Genomic DNA, 25,260 nt, shown 5'->3' with positions numbered 1-25,260 from the left:
ACAGTCAGGACAGGACAAAACTTGGTAGATGTAGCATTACCAAGCTGATTTTTGCTGACTTTGACTTGCAACTGGAGACGAAAGCACTGGGCCACACGTGGCTGCATATGTATTTGTTTTTATAACTCTTCTACTCTTGAACCGCTGCACGTAAAAGGCTGAAATTTTGCCCAAAACTGCACCTCTACTGTTTGCACGTGTCATTATTTTGGTGACAAATACACTGTTATTAAAGTCCCATATGTCTGATTGATTTGAAGTTTCTCACACAGCTCAATGCGCGCGCGCAAAAAATACCCACTGTAACTTTTAGGGTGTTTATTAGGCAAAAACTGGTATAAACTTTTAGAGGACTGACAAGCACGTGTGTAAAACTTGAGCAAAATTGGTAGAAAAACATGCCGCCATCAGGGAAACTGTCTTGGCAGGGGTAGGAGTGGGACTTAGCAACTAAGTGTTCATAAGTCTTAGCAGTTACAGATAGTTATGTTCACTTCCTGTGTTTAACATATTCACTAAATCATTACCATGAAATAATATTAATTTACAATAAACAAAATATTTATATATTATGTATTTATATATATATTTTTAAATTGTACATTAATAAATATCAAACCCTAATTTGTGAGTAACTTTTGCTGTTCTGGAATGGTAAACAAATAGGCATAGTTTTTAGTTGCAGGTTTAAAAATGTCCAGCAGGTGGCGAAAGAGAGGCGCTCTTTTAACTCCCGGAAGTCGACGAAAACAACCGGAAGTACAGTCGTGGGGAAAAAAAATCTCGCAGCTTTTTGCTTGCTCTCTTCAAAGCCGGGTATTTTGTGTCTTTATCTCACATTGTCGTCGTCAAAAACGGCAATAAAACATGGACAGATGATGTCAGCGTAGTTGGGTAAGTGGATGAAACGACTGCGTTCATGTGCGATGCTTTGAGGCAAGACGTTATAGTGGATGCTAATGTTAGCTTTGTCGGCTAACGTTTAAGCACTGCAGATGGTCTTGTTTTTAGCATAAGACGGTCGCTGTTTGTGCAGCAGATCCGTTGCGTGTCATGTTAACACTACGAGTCAATTTGAAGGCTTTATTTTTTTTACATGCAGTGGATGTACATTAGCGCTAATGGGGCTCTTCGGTGCTTTGCAACAGAAGTCAATTTAGTTGAAGCACTACTGGATGGACGGTGCAACGAAAGATAACATGCAATTCTGATCCGATATCATCTCGAACAATAAAATAAAAGAATGCAGTTAATTCAGTTTAAATGACGTAATTTACCCAATGTCAGCTGACATCTCCTGGTCCACAGGTATATGGACGCGGTCCCGCTTCAAAGATAATCCACCACAGTGTTGCTTCTGCAGGATTCTGAAAGTAAAACAAGACATCGACAAGTTTGGCATCAGTCTTCCTGAGTGAGGGCCCTCAGCATGGCCAACATCACCACAACGGCAGTGAAGGTTATTGGAGCTCCTGGTCCCGCAGGCAGAAGCAGCCCTGAAGGATCCCAGGTCAGTACGCTTCCTCCTTCTGACGTCATCACCCTCAAACCAGGAAGTAGCCAGCTTGCTAACAGACACAACAAACATGAAGCACTGACAACCTGTCTGCTGTCGGTAGTTTGGCCTCCGCTCTAATAAACGCCAGGCTTCAATTAATCACATGGTGTTTGTTGATGCCTTTCATCTGGCCTGTTTGTGCAAAAAAGCATTATGCTAATAACTTATCACATAATGCCATTGTAATCTAATTAGATGTAAATGTAAACCCTGAATTCTGGGTTTTTAATTGGTGTAAGATATAATCAAAGTTAATAATAATGTATGCATTATTAACCCTGCATTGGTCTCAGGTGCTCAGCAAGAAGAAGCTACAAGACCTGGTGAGAGAAATCGACCCCAACGAGCAGCTGGATGAGGACGTGGAGGAGGTAACGCCTGCTCAACTCACACACGTTGCTTGATTTTTAAGACTCTCTTACTGTATGTAAGACCCAATGCGTCTCCGACAGATGCTGCTGCAAATCGCAGACGACTTCATTGAGAGCGTGGTGACGGCCGCCTGTCAGCTGGCACGCCATCGCAAGTCCAACACCTTGGAGGTCAAAGATGTGCAGTTACATCTCGGTGAGTTGCAGTCAGGAGATCGGGAAGACCTGGGTTCGAATCTCCGTTGGGCGTCTCTATGCGGAGTTTGCATGTTCTCCCCGTGTGTGGGTTTTCTCCGGGTACTCCCACATTCCAAAAACATGCATGTTAGGTTAATTGTCGACTCTAAATTGCCCATAGGTATGAATGTGAGCGTGAATGATTGTTTGTCTATATGTGGCCTACGATTGGCCCGCCTCTTGCCCGAAGTCAGCTGGGATAGGCCACCCTAATTAGGATAAGCAGCATAGAAAATGAAAGGACCCCATGTCATGCCATAAACTCCCAAGAGATGGCTTAGTGTTTGCATACTTGTTGCTTTGGTTGATGGACACTTCATTAGGTACACCTGTGCAGTCTCAAGCGATTCCACACAAAAAAATCAGCCTTTGCAAAGATGCTAGTAAGTTTTTGACTTGGGTAACTTTATCCAGCACCATAACATATTGGCTGTCAATCTAAATTGAGCATCATCTCAAGAAGGCGACTGTTTATGTACTACACTGGATCATTAGTTTCATTTTTAGTCTGCAAACAAACGACAAAATACGTTACTGCACTTAATTTTAAAAAATAAAACCGTTTGTTTTTAATTTTGACCCAGTTGTCAAAATTCATTTGGTTTTCTTCTTCTTCTTTATTATTTTTCTTTGGCTGTCTAAAACGTACTATAAACAATAAAATATAAACATATTTTACTGAATGTTAATTTACTATAAAGCTGCCACTGTTATATATATATATATATATATATATATATACATATACAGTATATGGTGGAAACATCTGACATTTTGAGAATGAAGTAAATAAAAAAAGTAGGAAATTTACATGAAAAAAGTCATAATATTACCTTTGCCAAAGGTCACATAAGTCCCCCCTTTTCATAGCTGTCTCAGGCAATGCCTGTTAGTATTAACAATATAACAATAATCTGAGATTTCAAGAATAAAGTCGTAAATTTACGAGAATAAAGTGGCAAATTTACGAGAAACTTAATATTACAAGAATAGTTGTAAATTTGCGAGAAAAAAAACTCTGACTTTGTTACAGGCATTGTCTAAGAGCTATGAAGGGGGGGTGGGGGGCTTATGAGACCTTTGGCATGTGGAGGGGCGGGGTAAGGAAGGTGGAAGAGAGAAGGGCTGGACATGCTAATCCGTTTGTGCTCAACTGCTCTGTTTTGCTGCCGCGTCATAAATGAAAGCTTGCCTGAAGCAAGGGGAAAGTTTCCTTCCTTTCTTCCTGAAGAGCTACGCTCTATTTTCCCGTTGACACGTAATATTACCACTGTATTCTCGTAAATTTATGACTTTATTCTCATACATTCACGACTTATGTCTCGTAAAGTTCCACCTTTTTTTTTCTCATAAATTTACGACAATAAAGTCATTAATTTACAACTCTTTTCTCGTAAATGTACAGCTTTTTTCTCGTCAATTTACAACGTTATTCTGTAAACCTCAGATTTTTGTTTTTTTAATGTGGCCCTAATACTCTGTCTATATAATACTCTCGGCTAAAAATAATTAGATTTGATAATTAGTAGATACAAGGCATTTGTCAGACAGCAGCAGTATAATTTGAAAAGGACTGAATCGTTGTAGTCACGGTGGGTTGTAGGAGGTGAACTATCTTTCTGTTTGTATTGATTTATTTAAGAGCGCCAGTGGAACATGTGGATCCCGGGTTACGGCTCAGACGAGATCCGGCCGTTTAAGAAGGCGTGCACCACAGAGGCTCACAAACAGGTAACCCAATTAATAATCGTAATAATAATAATAGTACAAATTGTAGCTCACTACTCCTGACATTTTGTATTTTGTTGTGTTTCAGAGGATGGCTCTGATCCGCAAGACGACCAAAAAGTAGCAAGACTTTTTTTTTCCCCCTGCATCAGTTATACCCTTATTTTGGTTTTGTTTTCCCAAGTAGGGTATCAAGGATTGTTGAAGGAGATTTGTATTTGTTGACATTAGTATTTCATTGTCTTCCTATTTTGCAGTGTATTGCCAAAACAGTCTCATACTAATGTATCTCTTTTGACTTATTTTTGTTTCTGCTCTTGTCATTAAACATCATCTGTGTTTGTGCTGCTGCTTCTTGAAGATACAGTAGGTAGATGGCGACACTGCGAACTGGCGTTCACCTGGCTATCAAAAATCAATTTGCGACAAACCTTATTGAGTCGTACCTCAAATTAAAGGCCTTGGTGAGCGCTTTGCAGCTCTACAAGTATTTTCCCAATATATACTCGATTGATGATGTAATGGCTGAAGAACACATCTCCAAACTTGTGGTGATATAGGAGGTGGATAGCGACTGAACTGGCATTTGGTGGCGAAAAATCAATTTGCAATAAACCATATCGAGTCATACCTCAAATTAAAGGCTGTGGCGAGCGCTTTCTAGATCTACAAATATTTTCCCAATATGCACTTCATTGACGATGTAATGGCCGGAGAACACATCTCCAACCTTCGTAGTAGATAGTGACTCCAAATGTTTGGTTGCATTAAAAATCTATTTGCAACAACGCATATCAAGTCATACGTCAAATTGAAGGCTGTGACTCGAGCCTACGGTGCCAATATGCATTAGTATAATGCCGAAATGACCACAAAACCTGTTGTCAATATGCATTCATATAATGACCCAATGACCAGAAAACTTTTTTTTGCTAAATTAAAGTTATTTAATCACCTTTTAAGCATGAATTTTAATAACAAATGTCATGCATACACAGGAAGTGAATATCTACGAAGCTGTGCAATTTAGCGCTGGCCAATTAAGACGAGAGAAGCTTGTAGTGGAAGTAAAAGTACTCGGCTAATGTACCACACAGAGCTCCAGTGGTGTTGGGAGTGACTTTAAAGGGCATAAAGTGACATTTAATCACTTCACTTGCTGTTTATTTACAAAGAACAATCTTGCTCAGCACAGTAGCTATAGTGAGTCTTCGGGGAGAGAGTGTCTTAGAGGCAAAATAAATTGGCTGCGGGGACGCAGGAGTCTCATTCGTCACACCGAGCGACAGTAATTGCCTTTTCAAACATCACTCCGCGACGATATCCTAATGTACCCCGGGGCATTCTTCTTCTTTTTTTTTTTTTTTTAATAATTGTCAACATCGGAGCGTCAAACAATCGCTCACTCGTGTTGTCAGATGCTGAACAATTTTTGGGGAGGGGGGCAAAAATACAGTCACTGGACTGGACTCTTCATTAGGTACACCTGCACAATGGAATGGAATCCGATACAAGAGATGTGCCACAAATGTAACAGTTGGGATTGTACTGCTTCATATTATTAATATTTTAGTAGCATATTTGACATCTTTCACATATAAGACCTGTGTGTGTTTTATTTTTTAAGTTCAAAGGAACCAACATTAAATAATTTCTGGTTACGAAGGCAGTCTTAAATACTTGAGTGTAACATTTAACATCAAATGAATATGTACGCAGGTAATACATTTGGGGGGGCGGTGCTCAAATTAAGTAAATATGAAGTCAAATAAATGTATAGCTATCACATATTTCATGTAACAATTTCATCAACAATGTTAAAACATTCACTATCCCTCAATAAATTACAATAATGTGAAATAATTTTATAGATTTTTAGGACTGATTTAAAAAAAAAAAAAGTGTTATTTCAGATTTTCTCATTTGTCATCTCATTTAATTGACTACTATGATTTATTTAAATCAAAACAAAAAAATAAGCCCCCCATACTTTCAGAGTGACAGTGCACATACAGTAGATGTAATGTTTGAATTTGAGCTCAGTCTAGTCACAGCACTTCTTGCTCTTGCGTGCCGAGACGGGCTGACCCGGACTGGTGTTGTGCGCCTGCAGAGTCAGCGGTGCTGCACATTTAACCCCATCCCAACCCTCCTGCAGCTCCACCTCCCCGTTCATCAGGCCCAGGTAGACCCCCCGAGCCAACAGCTCGAAGGCAGCCTTGACGTTCTGACCAGTCTTGGCCGAGGCCTCCACATAAGGCACCCCTAAAAGTAGGGCCAGTTTCTCAGCCTCCTCCCGACTCACTGCTCGCTCCTTGTGGGCGTCCATGTCGCACTTGTGGCCCACCAGGACGAAGAGGACCTTGTAGGGCTGGACTCGCTCGCACACCTCGGCGTGACACTCCCTGATGTGGTCGAAGGAGGCCTGGTTGGTCAGGTCGAACACTAGCAGGGCCCCTACCGAGTTACGGTAGTAAGAGCGGGTCACAGACCTGGAATGGGAAGAGAGGTCAGTGAGACCGTTTCTTTCTGTTGCCAAACAATCCACTACTCTTATAGGATAAGAAGATTAACACACAAAGTTTGCCTCTTTGCTGGAATTTGATATTGTCACAAGCCTTATCGCCCACCTGCCTGCGACGTGACTCACCTCAATGCAACACAAAAGCATTGCTGCCCTGTGGTGTGAATGATCGACGCTAGCATTCACACCACACATAAAATACAACTTTATTATTCTATTTTCTTTTTTACATGTACAGGTACAGCAAGATATTGTATTGCTGCTTTTCACCCTTCCTGTCTACATATTGGCATAATCTTATGTATTTTCATTGTTATATTTTAGTCTTAAGCTTTATCATTTTTATGCTTGTTTAATTTATTGCTCATCTTTATGTTGAACTCTTGTGTTTCCTTTACTTTCTCCTTCACTTTTATTATATATGTATGTTTATTTACAGATATTTAGTTTTGTTTTTGCTTTTTTTATGATTTAACTGTATTTTTTTATATTTGTATTCACGTTTATTATATTTATATCTGCTTTTTTTTTATTTGTCGTCATTTATTTGTCCTTATTTTTTTCCTGCATTTGTTTGATGTTGCTTATTTTGTTTTTATTTTCCGTTTAGCTTATCTTTAATTGCTTATTTTGTTTTGTATTTTTTCTTTTACGACTGTGAGTTTTTATTTCACTACATTTCTTACATTATTTTTTAATAATTTCCTTTGCTTATTTTTTTCACTACCCAGTCTTGGCGTAATGATTATTAAGGTCCCATTTTTCTATTTAATCATGTTTACTTCATCTAAATACATTTTTAAAATCACACTTTCTGCTAGAAACTTTGCATGGGAATGAATGTAAATTGATGGAAAGTAGCAAGGAATACAGTATATGTGAGTTAATGTGAATAAAGCGCTTATTTAAATTGCGGGTGCGTGTAAATATTTACATTACCGTACCTGTAGTTACTAGTTAGGCCACGCCCCCTCCCAGCTCACCGGAAGCGCTCCTGTCCGGCGGTGTCCCAGAACTGCAGCTTGACCCGGACCCCGGGCTCCATCTCCAGAAAGTGCACGTAGAAGTCCACCCCCACCGTTTCATTGATGGAGTCCAGGTACTGGTTCTCCGTGTAGCGCTTCAGCAGGGACGACTTGCCCACCGTGGAGTCTCCCAACATGATGACCCGGAACTGATACTGCCACACAGTCGGGTCCATGGCACTTGAACGGGAAAAGAAAAGAAAAAAAGACAACTAATGGGAGTGGAATGATGCGAGGTGGGGGGCACCTACCAGCTTGGCTCACAGACTCGTTTTAGGCGCCATATGTCAGAACACAAACGGGATCTTCATACAAGTGGACTCTAGAAGGACTTCCGGCTTTCATTCCAGCCAACATGGAGGAGCTTCCTTGAAGGGTGCACCCTTTGCAAACAAGTTGCGTTGTTGTTGACGTGCGCTGCAACTAAAAACGTTCAGACTCAACTTGTCTGTTCACACACGACGCTCAGAGGGCCGTGACGTCACCGCTGGGAGGGCGGGAACACAAGGCAGCTCACTGGCCACTTCATTAGGAACGGCTGCACAATAATGATAACGTATCAATGTTTATGAACGATACTCGTGGAAGATTATTTGAAAGGCTCATCAGAGGAAGTAAAATGACAAATCAACATATTTTAATTATATCAACAATCCAAACCTTGGGGAAGTTTATCGAGGGAATTGTGGGAAGGAAATCAGTATTCATTGTATATTTATTTATTTTGCAAGTATAAATATTTACTTTTATCATTAGCATGCACGCAAAGTCTTTCTAAATATTTTGTCTTCATTTTTGGTGGCACTATTCATTTTTTTTCATGTGCAAAACTGATATTTTTTAAATTTAAATAAAAATGAAGAGTATTTACCTCTGACCCAGCATACGGATTTGCCGGACTAATGAAAGACTTGCACCTAGACCAGGGGTCGGGAACCTTTTCGGCTAAGAAAGCCACATATTTGAAAATGTAACAACCATCATATTTTTAAACACTGAATACAACTAAATGTGTGCATTTTTAACAAAAGTTTGAATGTATTCTTTTTAATAACATTATACTGAAGCTAACCAATAATAAATCAAATACTTTTTACCATTGAGACTTCTGGTGCTGCATGGTTTTGCACCGTACGCCATCCTTCTTTTTGCCGTCTTTGTCAAAAAGGGTTGGCTCTGCAGAATTTGTTGGCTGACTATTTGATCAAAGAAGGGAAGTTTACTTCTTGACCTCTCAAGTAGGCTTCCGCGTTAGTCAGTATGTGGGAAATATCGGAAGGAGAGCTGGTCATGGATCTGGCCGCCCATACTGCGGTAGAAATTGGATGGATGGATTCAAATGCATAAAAAAAGTTCTATATTTTGAATGTTATTTTTGTCATGTTTTACTTTAAAATATCAGAAAAAACAACATTCTATTGCGTTAAGAAATGTCTGAGCCGGATGCAAGCATCAAAAGAGCCACATCTGGCTCCCGAGCCATGGGTTCCCTACCCCTGACCTCGAGAATTTACCTAAGGAATTGGTGGAAAGTGTTAATGCAGGCTTTTTTTTCCAAAATATAATAATTATCAATTTTTCAGTTGTTTGTTTTCACATTCAAAACTTTTACATATTTATATACCTTCCACCCAGCATTTTTTTTTTTACATTTATTACACTGATTATAATTCCTATTATAAAATGTGGAAAAAGAAATGTGATATAAATTAAAAAATGATAAAACCCTCCATACTTTCAGAGTGACAGTGCACAGATGTTTGAATTTGAGCTCAGTCTTCTTGTCTTGCGTAAAAGTAAATATTAATATCAATAGTTTTGGGAGATATTTACTTTAGCAATGGTTTTCAGCTGTGGTTGTGTTGTGTTGTGTTTCAGTTGGAATGGTATTTGCACCCCCCCCCCCAAATAATGCAACATGACATTACATTCATCTTAATTCTCACACAGTAGGCTGTCATTGTTGTAAACGTACTACTGCAGCACATATTTACTCTTTGTCTCGTACGGCTCCTGCATGAGTGACAGTGTTGATGACATTATCTCATCCGCTTGAGGGAACAATGCAGCCAAAAAGAGGAAGTTGTCAGTGTCTTTGTGGGAAACGACACCGAGATCAGACACTTCCAGTTAGCAAATTTTGCACTATTTTGTGTTAAAGACACAGGTTCAAATGCCAGTTGAGCATATTTTAGACAAATAATAATCATGGACTTTTGATACAACTTGTTGTACTCCTAATATTGATATTAAGGGATGGCCTGCATGGCTTCCTGAAAGTGTCCAATTATAAACAAAGTAGCAATGAGTGCAAAGTTCACCAGGGAGGATCATTTGATGTTGCAGCAGCCACCAATGAATGTGGAGTGGGGGCGGGAAGCAGAAGTTCATGTGGATTTTAAGAAAAAAAAAAAAAAATCAAAATAATAAGCTTCTCAAAAATATAAAATTCTATGGTCTATACACCTTTGGAAGGCGGCATGTACAATGAATTTAGGCAATACACATAAACACCTGAAACATCTGTTTTTATTTATTTCAGCAAGGCAAAGGTGATTCAAATAGTTTAGAGTATTTACTGTATATTAGCATGGAAACAAAGTGCACATAGGTTTCCTATGACTTGACACAGAGGAACAGACCCTTCTTACCTTCAAGCATAAAAGCACGTTTGTGATGATACAGGGAGAAAACGTGTCAGTGTAAAACCAACAGGCCCGGCAATTAGTCGACATGTACACAATAAAATACTTAAAACTGCATGGAGGGAGCACCAACGACTGCATAGACTCAGAGAGGAACTCTTACAACCTGCACTGGTACTTTTGCAAAAATAATTCATTTGTTACCAAAGTTCCACTAAAGCTAAATAAGGAATAAGCTCCCTGTCTAGTCGCTTTTCAACCCCCGAGATAAAACTGTTCTGTTCATCTACAATGTCCACATCTTTTCCTTTTACAAAATAAATTCCCCTCTCAGAGACGTCCCTTGAAGTTTTATACATTCACCAAAGGCAGAATATATGAAAAGTATAAATAATCCACAGTCGATTTTTACCCATTAGTCTGAAAACTCATTTTGAGCAGCACATTCTTTGCCCACCGTTTCAGGACGTTTACGAAGCACGAGCCTCACGACAAGGAGGGGAACTTGAGCTCAGCGATGTCCACCTCCGGAGAGCTGCTCCCGCTGCGGTCGCTGTACGTGTCCCTGCAACAGACAACCAGCATTAGTGTCTACTTCACACGGTTAAGGACGTTTGTGGTAATCAAGCCTGGTGGTGGTTACCGTGGAGACAGGCGGCATCCTTTGGCCAGGTAGCTCTGGAGTTTCCCAACAGAGGCCAGCAGGAGGCCAAAGTAGGGTGGAGAAGGCTTGATGGGCCTTGAGGTAAACTCAGGATGATACTGCACGCCGACAAAGTAACAATGATCTGAAAAGTAGAGAAGCGTGACAACCGTTGTAGCATGATGCTGTCCAAAGTGAGGGCTGGGGGCCATTTGCCGGCCTGCAGATTGATTGACTTTTTTTTTTTTTTGGACCATGGCATATTCTTAAACTAAACTTTCAACATTACAAAAGAGGATTAGGGCCTCACTTGAAAAGGAAAGAAATGGATGTTTCAAAAAGAAAAGTTATGGAGCCGTCTCTTTGAGGTGTGTCATTTATTTATTCAGTCGTCCCTGGCTACATTGCGGTTTGAACATCACAGTTTTTCAAAAATTTAAATTCATAAATGATCGTGGTTTTGTTGTTGAATATGGTCTATTAGTATTTTTTTTACTGCATATTTAAGCAAATTGTACATATTCATGGCCCAAATTAAGCATTTAAGCAGAAAAATGGCTAAATGAATGAAAACACAGGCATTCAAAAGAAGTGACATGAAGTCTAAGACAGTATCTGTCACTTGTTGTGTGCGCCTTTAAGAAGTGGGGCCTGGGAAGTGACATGCATGATGTCAGCTGGCTAAAGTTGACCGTTAGCCGAGTGGTAGCAGCAGGTTAGCAGTGTAGAGCATGGCCGACAGCAGCTCCTGTGTGAATGTTCACTGCATGTGTTTTCTGCTTGTTAATAACCACAAACGGCGGCAGTAGTATAGCATTCTACATTGGTCTCTAGGTGTCAGTAATGTTACATTGACGAGACAGTCACCAGGAAGTACGCTGTCAATGCCAACATGTGAGTCTCTTATCTTATTTATGTCTAATATGGCTTATTTTATATTATGTCTACTATATTGGGTCATACAAGTATAAAAGTGACTATAGGGGTGTTATTTCATGTCTACAGGGCTCTAATAATGCTAAAACCATATGTAGAAGGTCATGAACAGGCTCTAACTACAAATATATTAAATTTATTAATATTGAATCCTACTTCACGGAAATTCACTTATGGTCGGGTCGGGAACCAATTAACCGTGATAAATGAGGGACGACTAAGTATTGGAGTACAGCAGATTTAAGACTGTATTTTTCCTCCCTAAGACAAAATGACACACAAACCAGCAGGCACCAAATGAATGCTGCCCTAATGAGTCAGATATTTTCTTACCTTACCTACTTACCTACTTACCTACTGACATGAAAAATTTCACTGATATTTAAAATAATCATTAAAAAAAGTTCCGGCAATTTTTAAAAAAGTTTTCATATGTAATGTTAACGTTAAAAAAACACTTTTAGAAGGTCAAACAGGTTCTCTATATGCTAACTACAAAAATATTCAATTTATTGACTCCTACTTAACCGCAATAAATGAGGAACGACTGTAAATTCTCAGCATATCGGATTGGTTTTAGTTGTTTTATTTTTTTACTAAATTTACACATTTTAAAAAGGCCGCACACGTCCTTTGATTTTTCAGCATGGAAAAAGTTTGGACATCCCTATAGTAGTTTTTAGTTCATGAAAATTTTTAAAAGTGCAAATATAAACAACAAATTGGTTCAAATAAAGCTGCACACCAAAAACGTCCAATAATCCAATCTATACCAGTGAGGAAACAAAACATAACTTATTAATATACATTAAGAAGACATAAGACCTAAACTATCAGCAGCCACTCTGAACCAGTGTTTGAATGTCTCCTAGCCGTGAGGTTTAGTTGCTGATACTTTTAAAAAGCCTCCATGGAGAAGCACATAAGTCATGGGCAAAGCCAGTATGTGTTGCGGCAGCAGCAGCATTTAACATCGTGAAAAACTGCTTTTTGCTTTGTCTTTTCCTCTGGCGGCCTTGAGGGAGTGTTTTTTTTTTTTTTTTTGCTTTTGCAGCTTCATCTGATAAGACTTAAGCGTGACTGTGCAGGCCAATCACAACACGGAGGAGACGAGTCTGGACATAAGCTTTATGCAAGCTCAGCAGATTAAGGGCGTAAAAAGCAGAGTGGGTATGTTTTGTTTGCGTGGCTAGAACTGCTCTATTTTCCTCCTTAGAGATGAGCAGTTGAGTCTTTAAAGCATGACATCTGAGAGTGAACTGCACCGCACAGCAGCGCGACGCCAATGACAGTCATGACGCACACAAAATTGTAGCCAAATTGTAGCCAACCCTCGTTTAGCCAACCCTCGTTTATGTACTGGGGAGCCCTAAAGCTATTCCCGCAAAGATGGAAGCACGCAGTTGTCAAACGTCTTGACTGCTATCAAAACAACAACAAAAGACTACCAGAGTCTCTTGTAATTATGTGCATGTGTATGAGGTCAAGGTAAAGAGAGAAATCTTATATGAGAGGAGACAGGGCAGCAAAAAAAATAAAAAATAAATTAAAAAAAAATGCCACTGCAGCAAAGTGGACACTGGAGTGAGATAGTTTGTGGGTTTATTTGTCATTTCTAGCTGTGGATTCTCAAACTTAAAAAACGACAAATCTGCTTCACCAATGAGCAACCACATGGTATTATAAAGAAAATGTAGTCCAACTTTGAATGATTAATTCATCAGTTGAAGAGTGTCTGGCTGTGGGGGGCTTCTTGTGCTTAACTCACCGTCCAACTGAATGATCTCCATCCGCTCTCCCTCCACATCCTGGCCAACAAACTGAAGGCCTTTCTCTTCAAAGTGGTGCTTTAGCTCAGGGTTCACCTGAAGCAAGGAGGAGATAAAATCACTCTTTCAGAGTCAAGAGTTTACCCTTCAATACCGCCACAGATTAGATCAGGACCAAAAAGATTACAATTGTGATGATTAAAGGGGACATCTATCTTGGTGGGCTCTGATCTTCTAACCTCAAATCTGTGCCTGTGCCTCTCATCAACATGGTCCACGTCTCCGTAGAGTTTTCCTGTGAGATTAACGAGATCAAATCATCCGAATCTTAGCAGCCTTAGCAGTAGAAGAGCAAATAAAAACAAGACAACAGCTGAGTGAGTGTGCACATACTCAGGACACTAGTTTGGGATTTGAAGATGGTCCGCCTCTTGCCCAGTCTCATTGTGCCGCCCATCTGTCCTGGATTGTGCTCCGGCATGTCAATCACCTGCAGAGAATAAACAAGACAAACCGGGACTGCACTATTTGGCTGCAACCAGCAGAGGTGCTGTTGATTCTAAGCAGGCATGTTCAAATTTTTTTTCAACTGAAGGGCTGCATAATGAAAAATCAAAGGATGCGGAGGGGCTACTTTGATATAGTTTTTATATTTTGTTATTATTAGTTATCAGTATGAAAAGTTCAGCTTTTTCTTTGTACATTGCGCCTTTTGCCCTATATTTCCCATTTTTGCTGTTTGTTTTTGGTTACTTTGATATCTATAATGAGTTGCGGACTAATAATGACCCCCAGGCTTCACTCTGCACAATGACACTTGTACTTAAATTACTGCAGTGGCCAATTATGCACATTAGACAACAACATCATTACTAAACCAAGCAGACCTCTCTGTGCAGCATTATTCTGCATGTTTCACTGCACATACATTGTGTTAACACGCAGAGGGGTACAAGTCCAAGACAACCTACCACCGGATGTGTGGATTCTGGATTGAACTCTGTAGAGTTGGCATCTGAGAAAGAGAGATAAAACCAAAAACAGATCACATTTCCTTCCCAACGCTACACTGAGTAAAATGGATCAAATGTGACCCTATTACTCACCTTCCCAGCCAAGAACATTGCGGGCAAACTCGCACACAGCCAGCTGCATGCCTAAACAAACACCTAACCAAAACAAGACCGACAGCATTTTTGCTACATTAGAACTGCTGACCTTGTGCATTAGTGTACAAATAGGTATCATATCAAGCTTAAATGCAGACCAATAGCCTTAGGTGGCAAACAGCACTTCAGTAACACTTAACTGATGCTTTTGACTAATGGTGTAAGAGAGGTACGGTATTCATTTAAACAATATGTTTATTATTGTGGCTCATCTTTGGCCTCTGTTTTCTTACCTAGGAAAGGTTTATTCTGTTTTCTTGCCCAGTTTATAGCCAGCATCTTGCCTTCTGTGCCTCTCACTCCAAAACCTCCTGGTACCAACACGCCGCTGTGGTGGAAATTTCAGTTAACATGATACAGTAGCTTGTTTCTTAAACAAAAACAGTAAAACACTGGTAATTCTATCAGAAAATGACTTCGGAGGAAGACTTCATGCAGTGTTAGCTGGGTTTGTCTGATGGCTCTCTGCTGCCACCATGTGGCACAAAGAAACATGGACTTATTACATTGCAGGCATGTGTTCATGTACTCACTTAGCGCTGCAGAGTTTTTGCCAGGCCTCGTGATATTTCACTGGCTCCTCCTGCAAAGTGCCGGGCTCCAGGTCAGCCGAGTCTATGTACTGGAACAATGGTAATTGTGGTGGTTAAATAGAAAATCTGCCCACGTCAATGACTACAAGGGGTTAATTTTCCATACCTTGACCTCCAGCTTGTGACTAATAGCGAGGGACGAGTGCTCCAGGGCCTTGATGACGGAAGTGTAGGAGTCTGAGAGCTTTGTGTACTTGCCCACCAGGGCGATGGAAACATGCTCCAGGAGACGGTCAGATCTGACGAGTGAAGACATTTGGACTTAACTTTGTTCAGAACATACAAGATATAAATTAACCAAATCCATTAAGCCATTGTTTGTATATAGAAAATATTGCATTGATAACTTTAATTCATGGAGCTCAATTTGACTATACATTTCCAGATTACTACCCACGCAAAAATAAATACTGTAAGTAATGATGATAATAAATGGCCCACCTGTCAGCCATCTCCTTCCACTTGGAGAGCATCTTCCTGGGCCTCATCTCAACAGGAAGGTTCAACCTCTGGCAGAAGTAGCTGACGACGCCTTGTTCCTCCAACAGCAGAGGCACTCTGTAAACCGAAGACACGTCATGGACACAAATCACCTGTAAAACACACACACACACACACACACAAAGTAATTGCTACATTTTCCTTAAATTTGCATGAAAGTCATGTAAATCACCTGTGTAGGCTCCACGTGACAAAACATGGATATTTTCTCCTTAACAGCGGTTTCTAACGGCGTTGTACAGCGGCACATTACCTAAACACATATTGGGATGACATGCCAAGATAAAAAAGGGAGGGAATTAGAAAAACTCCTGTTATGTTGTCTGTCTGTGTGTGCGCTCAGACTCACCAAATCTGGAGACAGTCCGAGACCTCGCAGTTCCCTCACGCTGTTTTGGGTTGGCTTAGTCTTCTGCTCTCCTGTAGTGTTGGGCTGAGGACAAGAAACATAATTATACCACATGTAATTAGGTTTCGTACACCTTGTTTCAGCTTCAGCTTTTCCCAGACCCCAGATGCAGTAAAACACAAATACACTTATCCCTCGCTACATCGCCATTAGAACATAGCGCCCTCACTCTGTCGAGGTTTTTAAAAAATGAATGAATTCATAAATGATTCCCGTTTCATAGCTGACTACGGCATATTATTAGTAGAGCCCAGCGTCCCACTTCACTTCATACTTCCATGCAGGGTCTACAGGGGCTCATACATTCACAAGTTAATGTCTACATTAAAATTATTTTGAAAATGTTCTAAGTAATGTACCAGAATTTCCCACGTATAAGATGCACCGGTGTTTAAGCCGCACCCACTAAAGTTCGAGAGAAAAACAGATTTGTACATATGAGCCGCACATGTCCACACCATAAAAAGGCATATTGTGGCGCGCACAAGTCTGTGAGGACCAGGTAGCTATTTACTTGACAGGAGCTATGACAAAACTCACAACGCGCTTATCAACCCATCGGAGGTCATTACTCAATATAACAGTCTGACTCCGTGTCATCTTAGAAAGAAGACTAAAATTATCACACAGCAACTTAACACTCAAAAGGCAGGTAAGAAATATACAAGTACCAATAGGAGTTTAGAATTTAAAAAAACTAAACTATTTTATAACTTACAACTTTAAAACATTGTTTTAAACCATCAAAACAATGTCCGTTTTCAATGTACAGCATATATAAATGAACTACTCTGACATTTTTTTTAAAGTAAAAAAACTTCAGTCCTATACCCAACATTTTCCATCCATCCATAATTAATAAAAAATGTTTGACTTCATTTAATTTTATTAGGACATAATTTTATTAATTAATAAAATAAAACATGCCTTTGACATACAGGCAAAGTATTCAGTATTATGGTTACAAATGAAAGTTATTTAAGAACATTATTCTATTCATATTTATTTGAGTCTGTTATCATAAAACAAAAATTCAAAGCACCTTGTTCACATCCATTTTTTTCTATATACTGTAATTTACAAACTATTCATTCATACAATATTATTTCTTACAAAAAAGAAATTAATTTCTTTTTTAATGCTGTTATACTTCAGTTATGTTTTCTGAAAATCTTTTTTCTTTCTTTTTAAATCACCAAATAATTTAAGAAGCCTCTAATGTACCTTAACTAATTTTTGTGCATTTTCCAAATCTTAAAAACACATCATTAAAATAGAGCACCGGCGTGAACACTGCATTTTTGTCGTGCTTTCTTTTGTAATGGCTTTAAAAAAAATCATGCAACAAGCGCTGAAGGTCGACAAAAAGGGGGCCTCACCTGTGGTACCAGGCTGACGTGGATATTGCAGAAGTTCTCCCTTTTCACCTTGAACTGAAACTGTCTGAAGGCCTCGATGAAGGGCATGCTCTCGATGTCTCCCACCGTGCCCCCCAGCTGTGGACACAACACACCATCCCAGAGCCACACACAATTGCTTTATGCAATCACGACAAAACACAGACACAATGAGACATCACACAGCACTATTTTTTTTTTTTTTTTAATTGTGTAATGAACATGTGGCTGCAGGCAAGCTAATAAATGTTAGCAGCAGACTCACTGAAGAAGAACAACCTGTGATGCTTTTAAACAACGTTTAAATCCCTCCCCCTGACACGACCGAATGTACAGCATCTTGTCATCCTTGAACGCTTCAGGCAACCTACTTTGCAACACAATCCTGTTCCTCTACTATGCGGCACTGTCTCTTTTTATTCACAGTGTCCTGTCCTATCAAGTAAGGAAAAAGAAGCCAAACAAACTGACCTCTATGACACAAACTTGAGGCTCCACGCCATCGTCGTCCACAGAGACCTTGGCTTGGTTCATTACCCATTCTTGGATGGCATCGGTGATGTGAGGGACCACTGGGTGTACAAAAGTTAGAAATACAGGATTATTATATTAACATGCAATTTTAAGTTTCAGCTGCTGCAAATTATGCATTCACCTGTAAATGTGTTAAATACAATATTTGACTTTAAATTGACGCAGGTGATAATTGGAGAGAGGCTGTTATTTTCGAATGTGGAAAACACAGTCGTCCCTTATTACTTCGCGGTTCGAATTTAGAGGCTTCACTCGCACGTTTTAAAAAAATATATATTAATTAATAAATCATGCTGTTTCGTGGCTGATTACGGCCTATTAGTCAAAACATATGGACAGTTAAGCAAATGTTATGTATTTTTTGTCTAAATTAAGCATTGTCAAGCCTTAAAATGGTTAAATGAAGTAAAATACTAATATACGGCATTCAAAAAACACAAAGACGTTGACATATTCTACACGAGTGACTAGGTGCCAGTAACGTTACTGTAATGTTTGGTAGACACACAATCACCGGACTTGATCGCCCGAACAACAGGTCGTAACCCTTGACAAGCTGAAACCCCAACGTCACTTCCTGTCTGCCACTCCCCAAGGGAACACATTTATAGCATCACACACGAGCATGCGTCTTATTTATGTTTTAAATGGCTTATTTACACTTATGTCTACTATATTTGATAATACAGGTGTAAAGGCAACTATAGGGGTGTTAGTTCATGTATAGAGGGCTCTAATAACATTAAAAGCCGTATTTAGAAGGATGTCTATGCTCTAACTACAAAAATATTCCATTTATAAATAAGGAATCCTACTTTGCAGAAATGCACTTATCACAGGTCTGGAAGCAATTAACTGAGATAAACTAGGGGATTACCATATCAACTTAATTTTTTAACATTAATGAATTGGAATGCATCTGAAAGTGGAAAGAAAAACATAGCTTCCTTTGGTCATAGTGAGTTATTAACAAGGATATTGCACAACCAATGTAACAGCGGTAAGGAGCAAACTGCTCAGCCAGCCTAAACAGTGCGGATGAGTTGACTGTAAACAACAGTATGGGAAGTGTAGCATGAATGAGCTGAGGATCTCAGCCAACATTTTAAACTGCATGCCGGGGTAGACAAAGCTGTTGGATGCTGACCAATCATGATACTCCAAATGCAGCTAATGTCTTCTGGAGTTAAGAAAATTTTACATCAGGAGGTTGCCCATAGCCACAGATGTTAGTGCCAATACTTTTAAACCTGGAGCTAATTAGAAACCCTGGCAGTTGTTTGCTTTTAAAGAATTTGTAGACTAAGCAGTTAACTGAATACAGGCATTAATTGGAGTGGTGACTGCATTTCACTTATATATATTAGATATTTTTCCGTTTTGATACAGTAACTGTTGCACTGAAATAGTACTATTTTTTAATAATAAGTTTACTACTTTACTTTTTTTTTTTTAAATAAAAAGAACCCCATTTTGAAATACAGATGCATTCACATTTCTGACCACTAACCTTACTGTGAAATCGTGCCTCATCTAAACTATAAATAAGTGAAAAAGAAGCTCAATATACTGTAAATGGATCTAACCTTGCACCGTCTTTCCCAAGTAGTCTCCTCTCCTCTCCTTGTTGATGACCGACTGGTAGATCTTGCCAGTGGTCAGGTTGTTGTCTCTTGTCAGACGGATGTCCAGAAAACGCTCGTAGTTTCCCAAGTCCAGGTCCACCTCTCCACCATCATCGAGGACGAACACCTCACCTACACCAGCATAAAACACACTCACAGTATATGTTTGTGTGCATTGACAGAGCAGAAACTATAGTGAGACACATCGGGTTGATACATGACAAAAATGGGACACGAGGATTGCTTACCGTGCTCGTACGGCGAAAAGGTGCCTGCGTCGATGTTGATATACGGGTCGATTTTGATGGCTGTGACATGAAGTCCGCATGACTTGAGGATGGTCCCCACGCTGCTGGCAATTATGCCCTTTCCAATGCCCGAAATGACACCACCAGTAACGAGGATGTATTTCATTGCGTTCATTAGAGGTCTGGACACAAAATCAAATCAACAGCGAAATTATTTGCAGATTTCACCCATGCAAAAAATATGGCATACACAGACCTGATCAAAATATTAAGACGAGTTGAAAAATTGCTAGAATTTGTATTTTGCACATTTGGATCTTAATGAGGTTTTAAGTAGAGTTGCAATATGCAAAAGAAAGAAGGGGGAGTGAGACAAAAAAAAAAAACATTTGGAAGTTGCAATAAAAAAACAAAATAAAAAAAAAAGGAAATATGTTGTTTATCACCTGATCGAAAGTTTAAGACCACAGGCTATAAAACCCAAATTCTGCTCAAAATGTTCAGTGTTTTCTGTCAGGCATTCACACTGTCATGTCCTCCTGATGGCTAAAGCTAAGAAGCTTTCTCCTTTTGAACGTGGTCGGATTGTCGAGCTGCATAAGCAGGGCCTCTCGCAGCGTGCCATTGCTGCTGAGGTTGGGCGCAGTAAGACAGTCATTCTACATTTTTTTAAAGGATCCTGAGCATTATGGAACAAAATAGTCAAGTGAGAAAAGAGGTCCTTCAACACCACAAAACTGCCCCTTTAGGCTTTGCCAGGGAGCATCAAACATGGGACATTGAAAGGTGGAAAAAAGTTTTATTCTCTGATGAGAAAAAAATGCAACCTTGATGGTCCAGATGGCTTCCAACATTACTGGCATGACAAGGAGATCCCGCCTGAGATGTTTTCCACCCGGCACAGTGGAGGGAGGTTCATCATGATCTGCTTTTTTTATTCAGTGGAACACTGGAGCTTCAGGTGGTGCAGGGTCGTCAAACGACAAGATGCTTACATGCAGATGTTGCAGCGTGCATTCCTCATGACTGAGGGCCCTTGTCTGTGTGGTAACAGCTGGGTTTTTCAACAGGACAACGCTGCAGTTCACAATGCTCACTTGACCAAGGACTTCTTCAGGGAGAATAACATCACTCTTTTGGACCATCCTGCAAGTTCCCCTCATTTAAATCCCATAGAGAACATTTGGGGATGGATGGCAAGGGAAGGTTATAAAAGTGTCCATCAGTTCCAGACAGCTGATGCCCTTCATGAAGCCATCTTCACCACTTGGAGCAACGTTCCCACCAGCCTCCTGGAAGCACTCGCATCAAGCATGCCCAAACACATTTTTGAAGTGATTAACAAGAATGGTGGAGCTACTCATTGCTGAGTCCTACTGAGAACAATTTTTGTTCTGGTTTGGAGAGTTTTTTGTTATTTTTTGAGCGATGGTCTTAAACTTTTGATCAGCTAATAAACAGCCTATTTCAGTTTAATTGTTGTTTTCAATACATTACTTTTTCAAAGTGCTTTTTGTCTTACTCCCCCTTCTTGCTTTTGCATATTGTAGCTCTACTTAAAACCTCATTAAGATCCAAATGTGCAAAACACAAATTCTAGCAAATTTTCAACTGGTCTTAAGATTTTGATCAGGTCTGTATAGGACATATATAATGCAGTACAGTTTCTGACAAAAGTCTTGTTGCTTATATAAGCCACTCCTGAATCCAAATGAGCAACTAATAGTTAAGTTATTCATTGTTTCTACTACTAGAGCGACAAGACCGGCAACATGACTTGCTAGTAGTCAGAGTCAATCTGAGACAACCTTTTGATGGTTTAAGTAGCTTTTCATATGAAGCGATCCAAACAACTACCTAACCCACAGTTACAAACAAACACAAGTAAAAACAATAAATATGTGCCACAAAACGTAACCTACCGACTAAACTGTCTGGGAAGCAAAACAAAAGGAGGTACATTCACACTCTTTAATAGCCAATGTTATATCACATCAGATCCTTTATTCATGTACATTCTGGGTGTCTTATTTAGTAAAAAAAAATTGTAAAATTCCATTTAGTTTTTTTGATATGGTCTGACATTTAAAGTGCTGCTGAAAAAAGGGCCACAAACACATAGATATAGCAGATTGTATGACACTGTAATTCCAGGTGGACTGTTAGAATTAAACGTAAAATAGAGTGCATCTATCAAATATATAGTCTGGCCCACCGGCCATTTTTGTTAACTCAACCCTTGGTTTATGCAGTGGTGTGGAACTGAACAAATGCTTGCCCTCTCTTATGTCTAATGTTAAAGCCAATGCTCGCATCTGCAGATAATCTGCACACGTTGGAAGACTTGAAAGTTGTGAGTGTGTAAACATCTTAAGAACACAAACAATCAGCCATTGCATAAGTGGATAATTATAACAAGGTGTTCTATTTCAAGCTCAATATAACTGTATGTAATCTTGTGAAATGGCGGGAGTTGGACCTATCTTAGCCGTTGTTCTCCATTCGACTGAATCCCCCCAGTTCGAGTCACTCTTTGCTTAGAAATGCAAGTGTTAATAGACTGTGTTCTAAAGTATGTGTACTGTGGGGTACTAACAGATAGCAAACAGCATTGGTGTTAGCTTGCTAAAGAAACCACACAACAACAACGTTAGCCCGTCAAGACTAGTGAAAATAAAAGGACTGTAAACTTACCCGGTGGCCACAGAGATACAAGGGGTGGATAACAATGGACGGGTGATGATTATTTTATCCGTTTGCTTGTTTGAGGGGAGTCCTTGTCACACTCAATCGTAACTGTAGCAACACGTGTAGGACAGGCTGACATTCTATTATTTCCCCGTTTCCCTTTTTCTTCTTCTGAATTTCTAGCTGAGTAAAATGGCTTCCAGCGCACTGCTGCCTCCGGCAGGTAGGTGTTAGATTGCAAGCCAAACAGTGTACACAGTACAGTACTGCATTTGGTAAGGCATTCTTGTTTGCGAAAACAAGCCTAATATTATTCAGATTTAGATTAGATATTAGGTGATAATATATTAGGTGTAGATATTGACAGGGTAGAAGAAAACACATTTCTAGATGTTACAATGAGCGGGAAATCTCACACATCAAATATATACAGCATAAAGGGTCAAGAAGCACTCCAGGATTGAATAAAGTAGAACACATGTTGCACAACATACAACATACAACAAACAACAACCTTGCCCCCAATAATATACAAGTTGCTTAGCCTACAGCGTCTCAAAAAATACATATAAAATGTATATATGTATATACAATATATGAGGGCTGTCAAATGGTTAAAAATGTAATCAAATTAATCACAGTTTTCAAATTAATTAATCAGGATTAATCACCATTTGCAACTATGTGTGAAATATGCCTATTTTTGTTGTATTTTATGAACAAAACGATAAATGACAGGACACAATTATATATATATTTGTATGCATTAACAGCGCCAAATAAACTGAAAATTTATCTCAAGCTGAAAGCAATCATGGTTTGACCACAAGTATCTGTAGCGCTATAGTGCTCCTTACAAATAATGAACCCTATTTGTATATTACCATGTTTTCCTTTTTTTTTTTTTTTTTAAATAAAAATGACGTTTAGTTTCAGTTAGTTTCCAAAGTTGGGTTGCTCATTTCAATTTAGTGTTTAAAAATAATTATTTTCACTGATGCTGTCATTATGAGTTTTTGTTTGTTTAAATTGCTTAAATTGTATAAATTGTTTGCTCTGACATGTTGCAACTGCAAAGTATTAAAATAGAATAATTGCTTTGCTAATTTTCATGCATCTTATTCTTCCAAACAAACGGTGTTTGATGTTCATTACTGCAACAGCATGGATGTAATTTTCTTGCACGACTGCAATGCATTGTGAACAATACAGTCATCCCTTGTTTATCGCGGTCAATTGGTTGTAAACCTGTTTATGCCTTTCTAAATACGATTTTTACCATTATTAGAGCCCTGTAGACATGAAATAACACACCTGTAGTCTCCTTTACACTGCTGTTATTCATCGTTTACAACACATTGCTGAACTGTAATGTGCAGATTATGGGATCACTACAAGGCCGTAAGAGATGGCCGCCGCTTTAAACACAGCATGCTACCAAGCTAACTAGTTTGACTCAAATGTGGTGATCTTATACTTAAGAAAGGGCTTCAAGAGGAGACAAAAAGGCCAAAGTAAAAAGCAAAAAAACTTACCACTTCCACACTAAATGGGAGGCAAACGTCTTTTCACTGTCATGTCGGACATGCGGTGGCTGACTCCATGCAGTGTGAAGGTAATCTAATCTAATGTCATGTCTCATCAATGTAACATTACTGACACCTAGAGACCAGAATACTACTCGTCTTTCAATATTTGTATGACTAATAGTCCATACTCAACCATGAAACAGCTGTCATTTACCAATTAATTGATTTCCAAAAAAATGCGATATAGTGGGGTATTGATATTTGATATATGTAGTGAGGGACAACTGTATACAACTCTTGAGTGACCATCAGTGTTGACTCGCTTTTGGAGAAATTGAACAACACTTATAATGGCGGCAGGGCTTCCCCTGAGGGTCAACTGAAACTGCCATTGGAATGCAGCAATGGTCTGAACTGTTCACTTTGCTTCTGTTACAAAGTGGGTGAGCTTTTAATTTCCGGTACTTCCGGAAAAGAAAGCTAGTTTCCTTTATTTGACACGCCCCCCACACGAAAATCCACCAATAAGATAAGGAGTTTTGTGTCTTTGCAGAGAAGGTTTTCCGGTAAGGTTGAAATTGTGGTCGTGGTCTTCTCTGTCTGGCTTTATTAGCTCTAATAAATGGTTTCCAGGACGGTAAAAGTTCATTACTAATGTCAAAGTAACGTCATGATTGTCGTCATATTTCAAATTACTCGACCCAAGCATTCGGGACTGTTTTGGTTTTGGCACCTGCTATTCTTTTAACCACTAGATGGCGGTTGGCTTCCACGATGCTGCTGAGCTGCTGAGCCAACAACATGGGTAAGGTTACTCACATAAACCATGGAGGGGAAATGAAACATCAGTTATTGTGACATTTGTATTTGTATTATTGCTCCACAAGGCAAACTCAGTGGTCAAAGGAGGCCGAACACAATCAACCAGTGCCAGCACACAGATTGAGACATTAGGAGCTTCACTCCCTCCATGCATTTGCTTGTAGTGCTGCTCCACTTTTCTAATCCTGCACTGTGGTCTTGATCTAATTAAAGACCTCATCCTGGCCACCTCATTTTCAAAAGTCGCTCCCTTCAATTACTGATGACAAGTGAGCACCGACACACACATTAACCTCCTACGTGAAGAGC

The 25,260-nt window shown here is 39.4% G+C and overlaps 3 protein-coding genes across 6 annotated transcripts; 1 reads left to right on the top strand and 2 right to left on the bottom strand.

The window, feature by feature from the left end:
- Positions 1–739: 739 nt before the first annotated feature.
- taf12 (TAF12 RNA polymerase II, TATA box binding protein (TBP)-associated factor) lies at positions 740–4,235 on the top strand. Of its 3 annotated transcripts, none has more exons than XM_054782989.1 (6): positions 740–816; positions 1,364–1,510; positions 1,852–1,929; positions 2,011–2,125; positions 3,809–3,897; positions 3,983–4,235. In XM_054782989.1, the coding sequence occupies exons 2-6, from the start codon at positions 1,430–1,432 to the stop codon at positions 4,016–4,018; spliced, it is 399 nt and encodes a 132-aa protein (XP_054638964.1). In that variant the 5' UTR covers positions 740–816; positions 1,364–1,429; the 3' UTR covers positions 4,019–4,235. The 3 variants fall into 3 exon arrangements, with proteins under 3 accessions (XP_054638964.1, XP_054638963.1, XP_054638962.1); XM_054782988.1 differs by having other exon boundaries at positions 746–894; XM_054782987.1 differs by having other exon boundaries at positions 746–894; positions 1,309–1,510.
- A 573-nt stretch (positions 4,236–4,808) lies between these two features.
- Positions 4,809–8,074, bottom strand: rab42b (RAB42, member RAS oncogene family). 2 transcript variants are annotated; one of them, XM_054782986.1, is made up of 3 exons: positions 7,695–8,073; positions 7,402–7,623; positions 4,809–6,386 (listed from the first exon to the last, which is right to left on the bottom strand). In XM_054782986.1, the coding sequence occupies exons 2-3, from the start codon at positions 7,617–7,619 to the stop codon at positions 5,939–5,941; spliced, it is 666 nt and encodes a 221-aa protein (XP_054638961.1). In that variant the 5' UTR covers positions 7,620–7,623; positions 7,695–8,073; the 3' UTR covers positions 4,809–5,938. The 2 variants fall into 2 exon arrangements, with proteins under 2 accessions (XP_054638961.1, XP_054638960.1); XM_054782985.1 differs by having other exon boundaries at positions 7,402–8,074.
- Positions 8,075–9,952: 1,878 nt separating this feature from the next.
- On the bottom strand, positions 9,953–22,766 carry ctps1b (CTP synthase 1b). The gene is made up of 18 exons (XM_054782999.1): positions 22,607–22,766; positions 19,913–20,094; positions 19,626–19,796; positions 17,977–18,077; positions 17,488–17,604; positions 16,049–16,132; positions 15,872–15,952; positions 15,640–15,791; positions 15,305–15,437; positions 15,139–15,227; positions 14,839–14,933; positions 14,543–14,605; positions 14,408–14,451; positions 13,830–13,926; positions 13,676–13,731; positions 13,436–13,532; positions 10,732–10,876; positions 9,953–10,653 (listed from the first exon to the last, which is right to left on the bottom strand). Exons 2-18 carry the CDS (start codon positions 20,085–20,087, stop codon positions 10,575–10,577), a joined length of 1,779 nt encoding a protein of 592 aa, XP_054638974.1. The 5' UTR covers positions 20,088–20,094; positions 22,607–22,766; the 3' UTR covers positions 9,953–10,574.
- Positions 22,767–25,260: the final 2,494 nt, after the last annotated feature.

This window comes from Dunckerocampus dactyliophorus, chromosome 7, assembly GCF_027744805.1.
Source record: "Dunckerocampus dactyliophorus isolate RoL2022-P2 chromosome 7, RoL_Ddac_1.1, whole genome shotgun sequence".
Taxonomy (NCBI): Eukaryota; Metazoa; Chordata; class Actinopteri; order Syngnathiformes; family Syngnathidae; genus Dunckerocampus; species Dunckerocampus dactyliophorus.
This window is presented reverse-complemented; position numbering and strand designations above follow the sequence as displayed.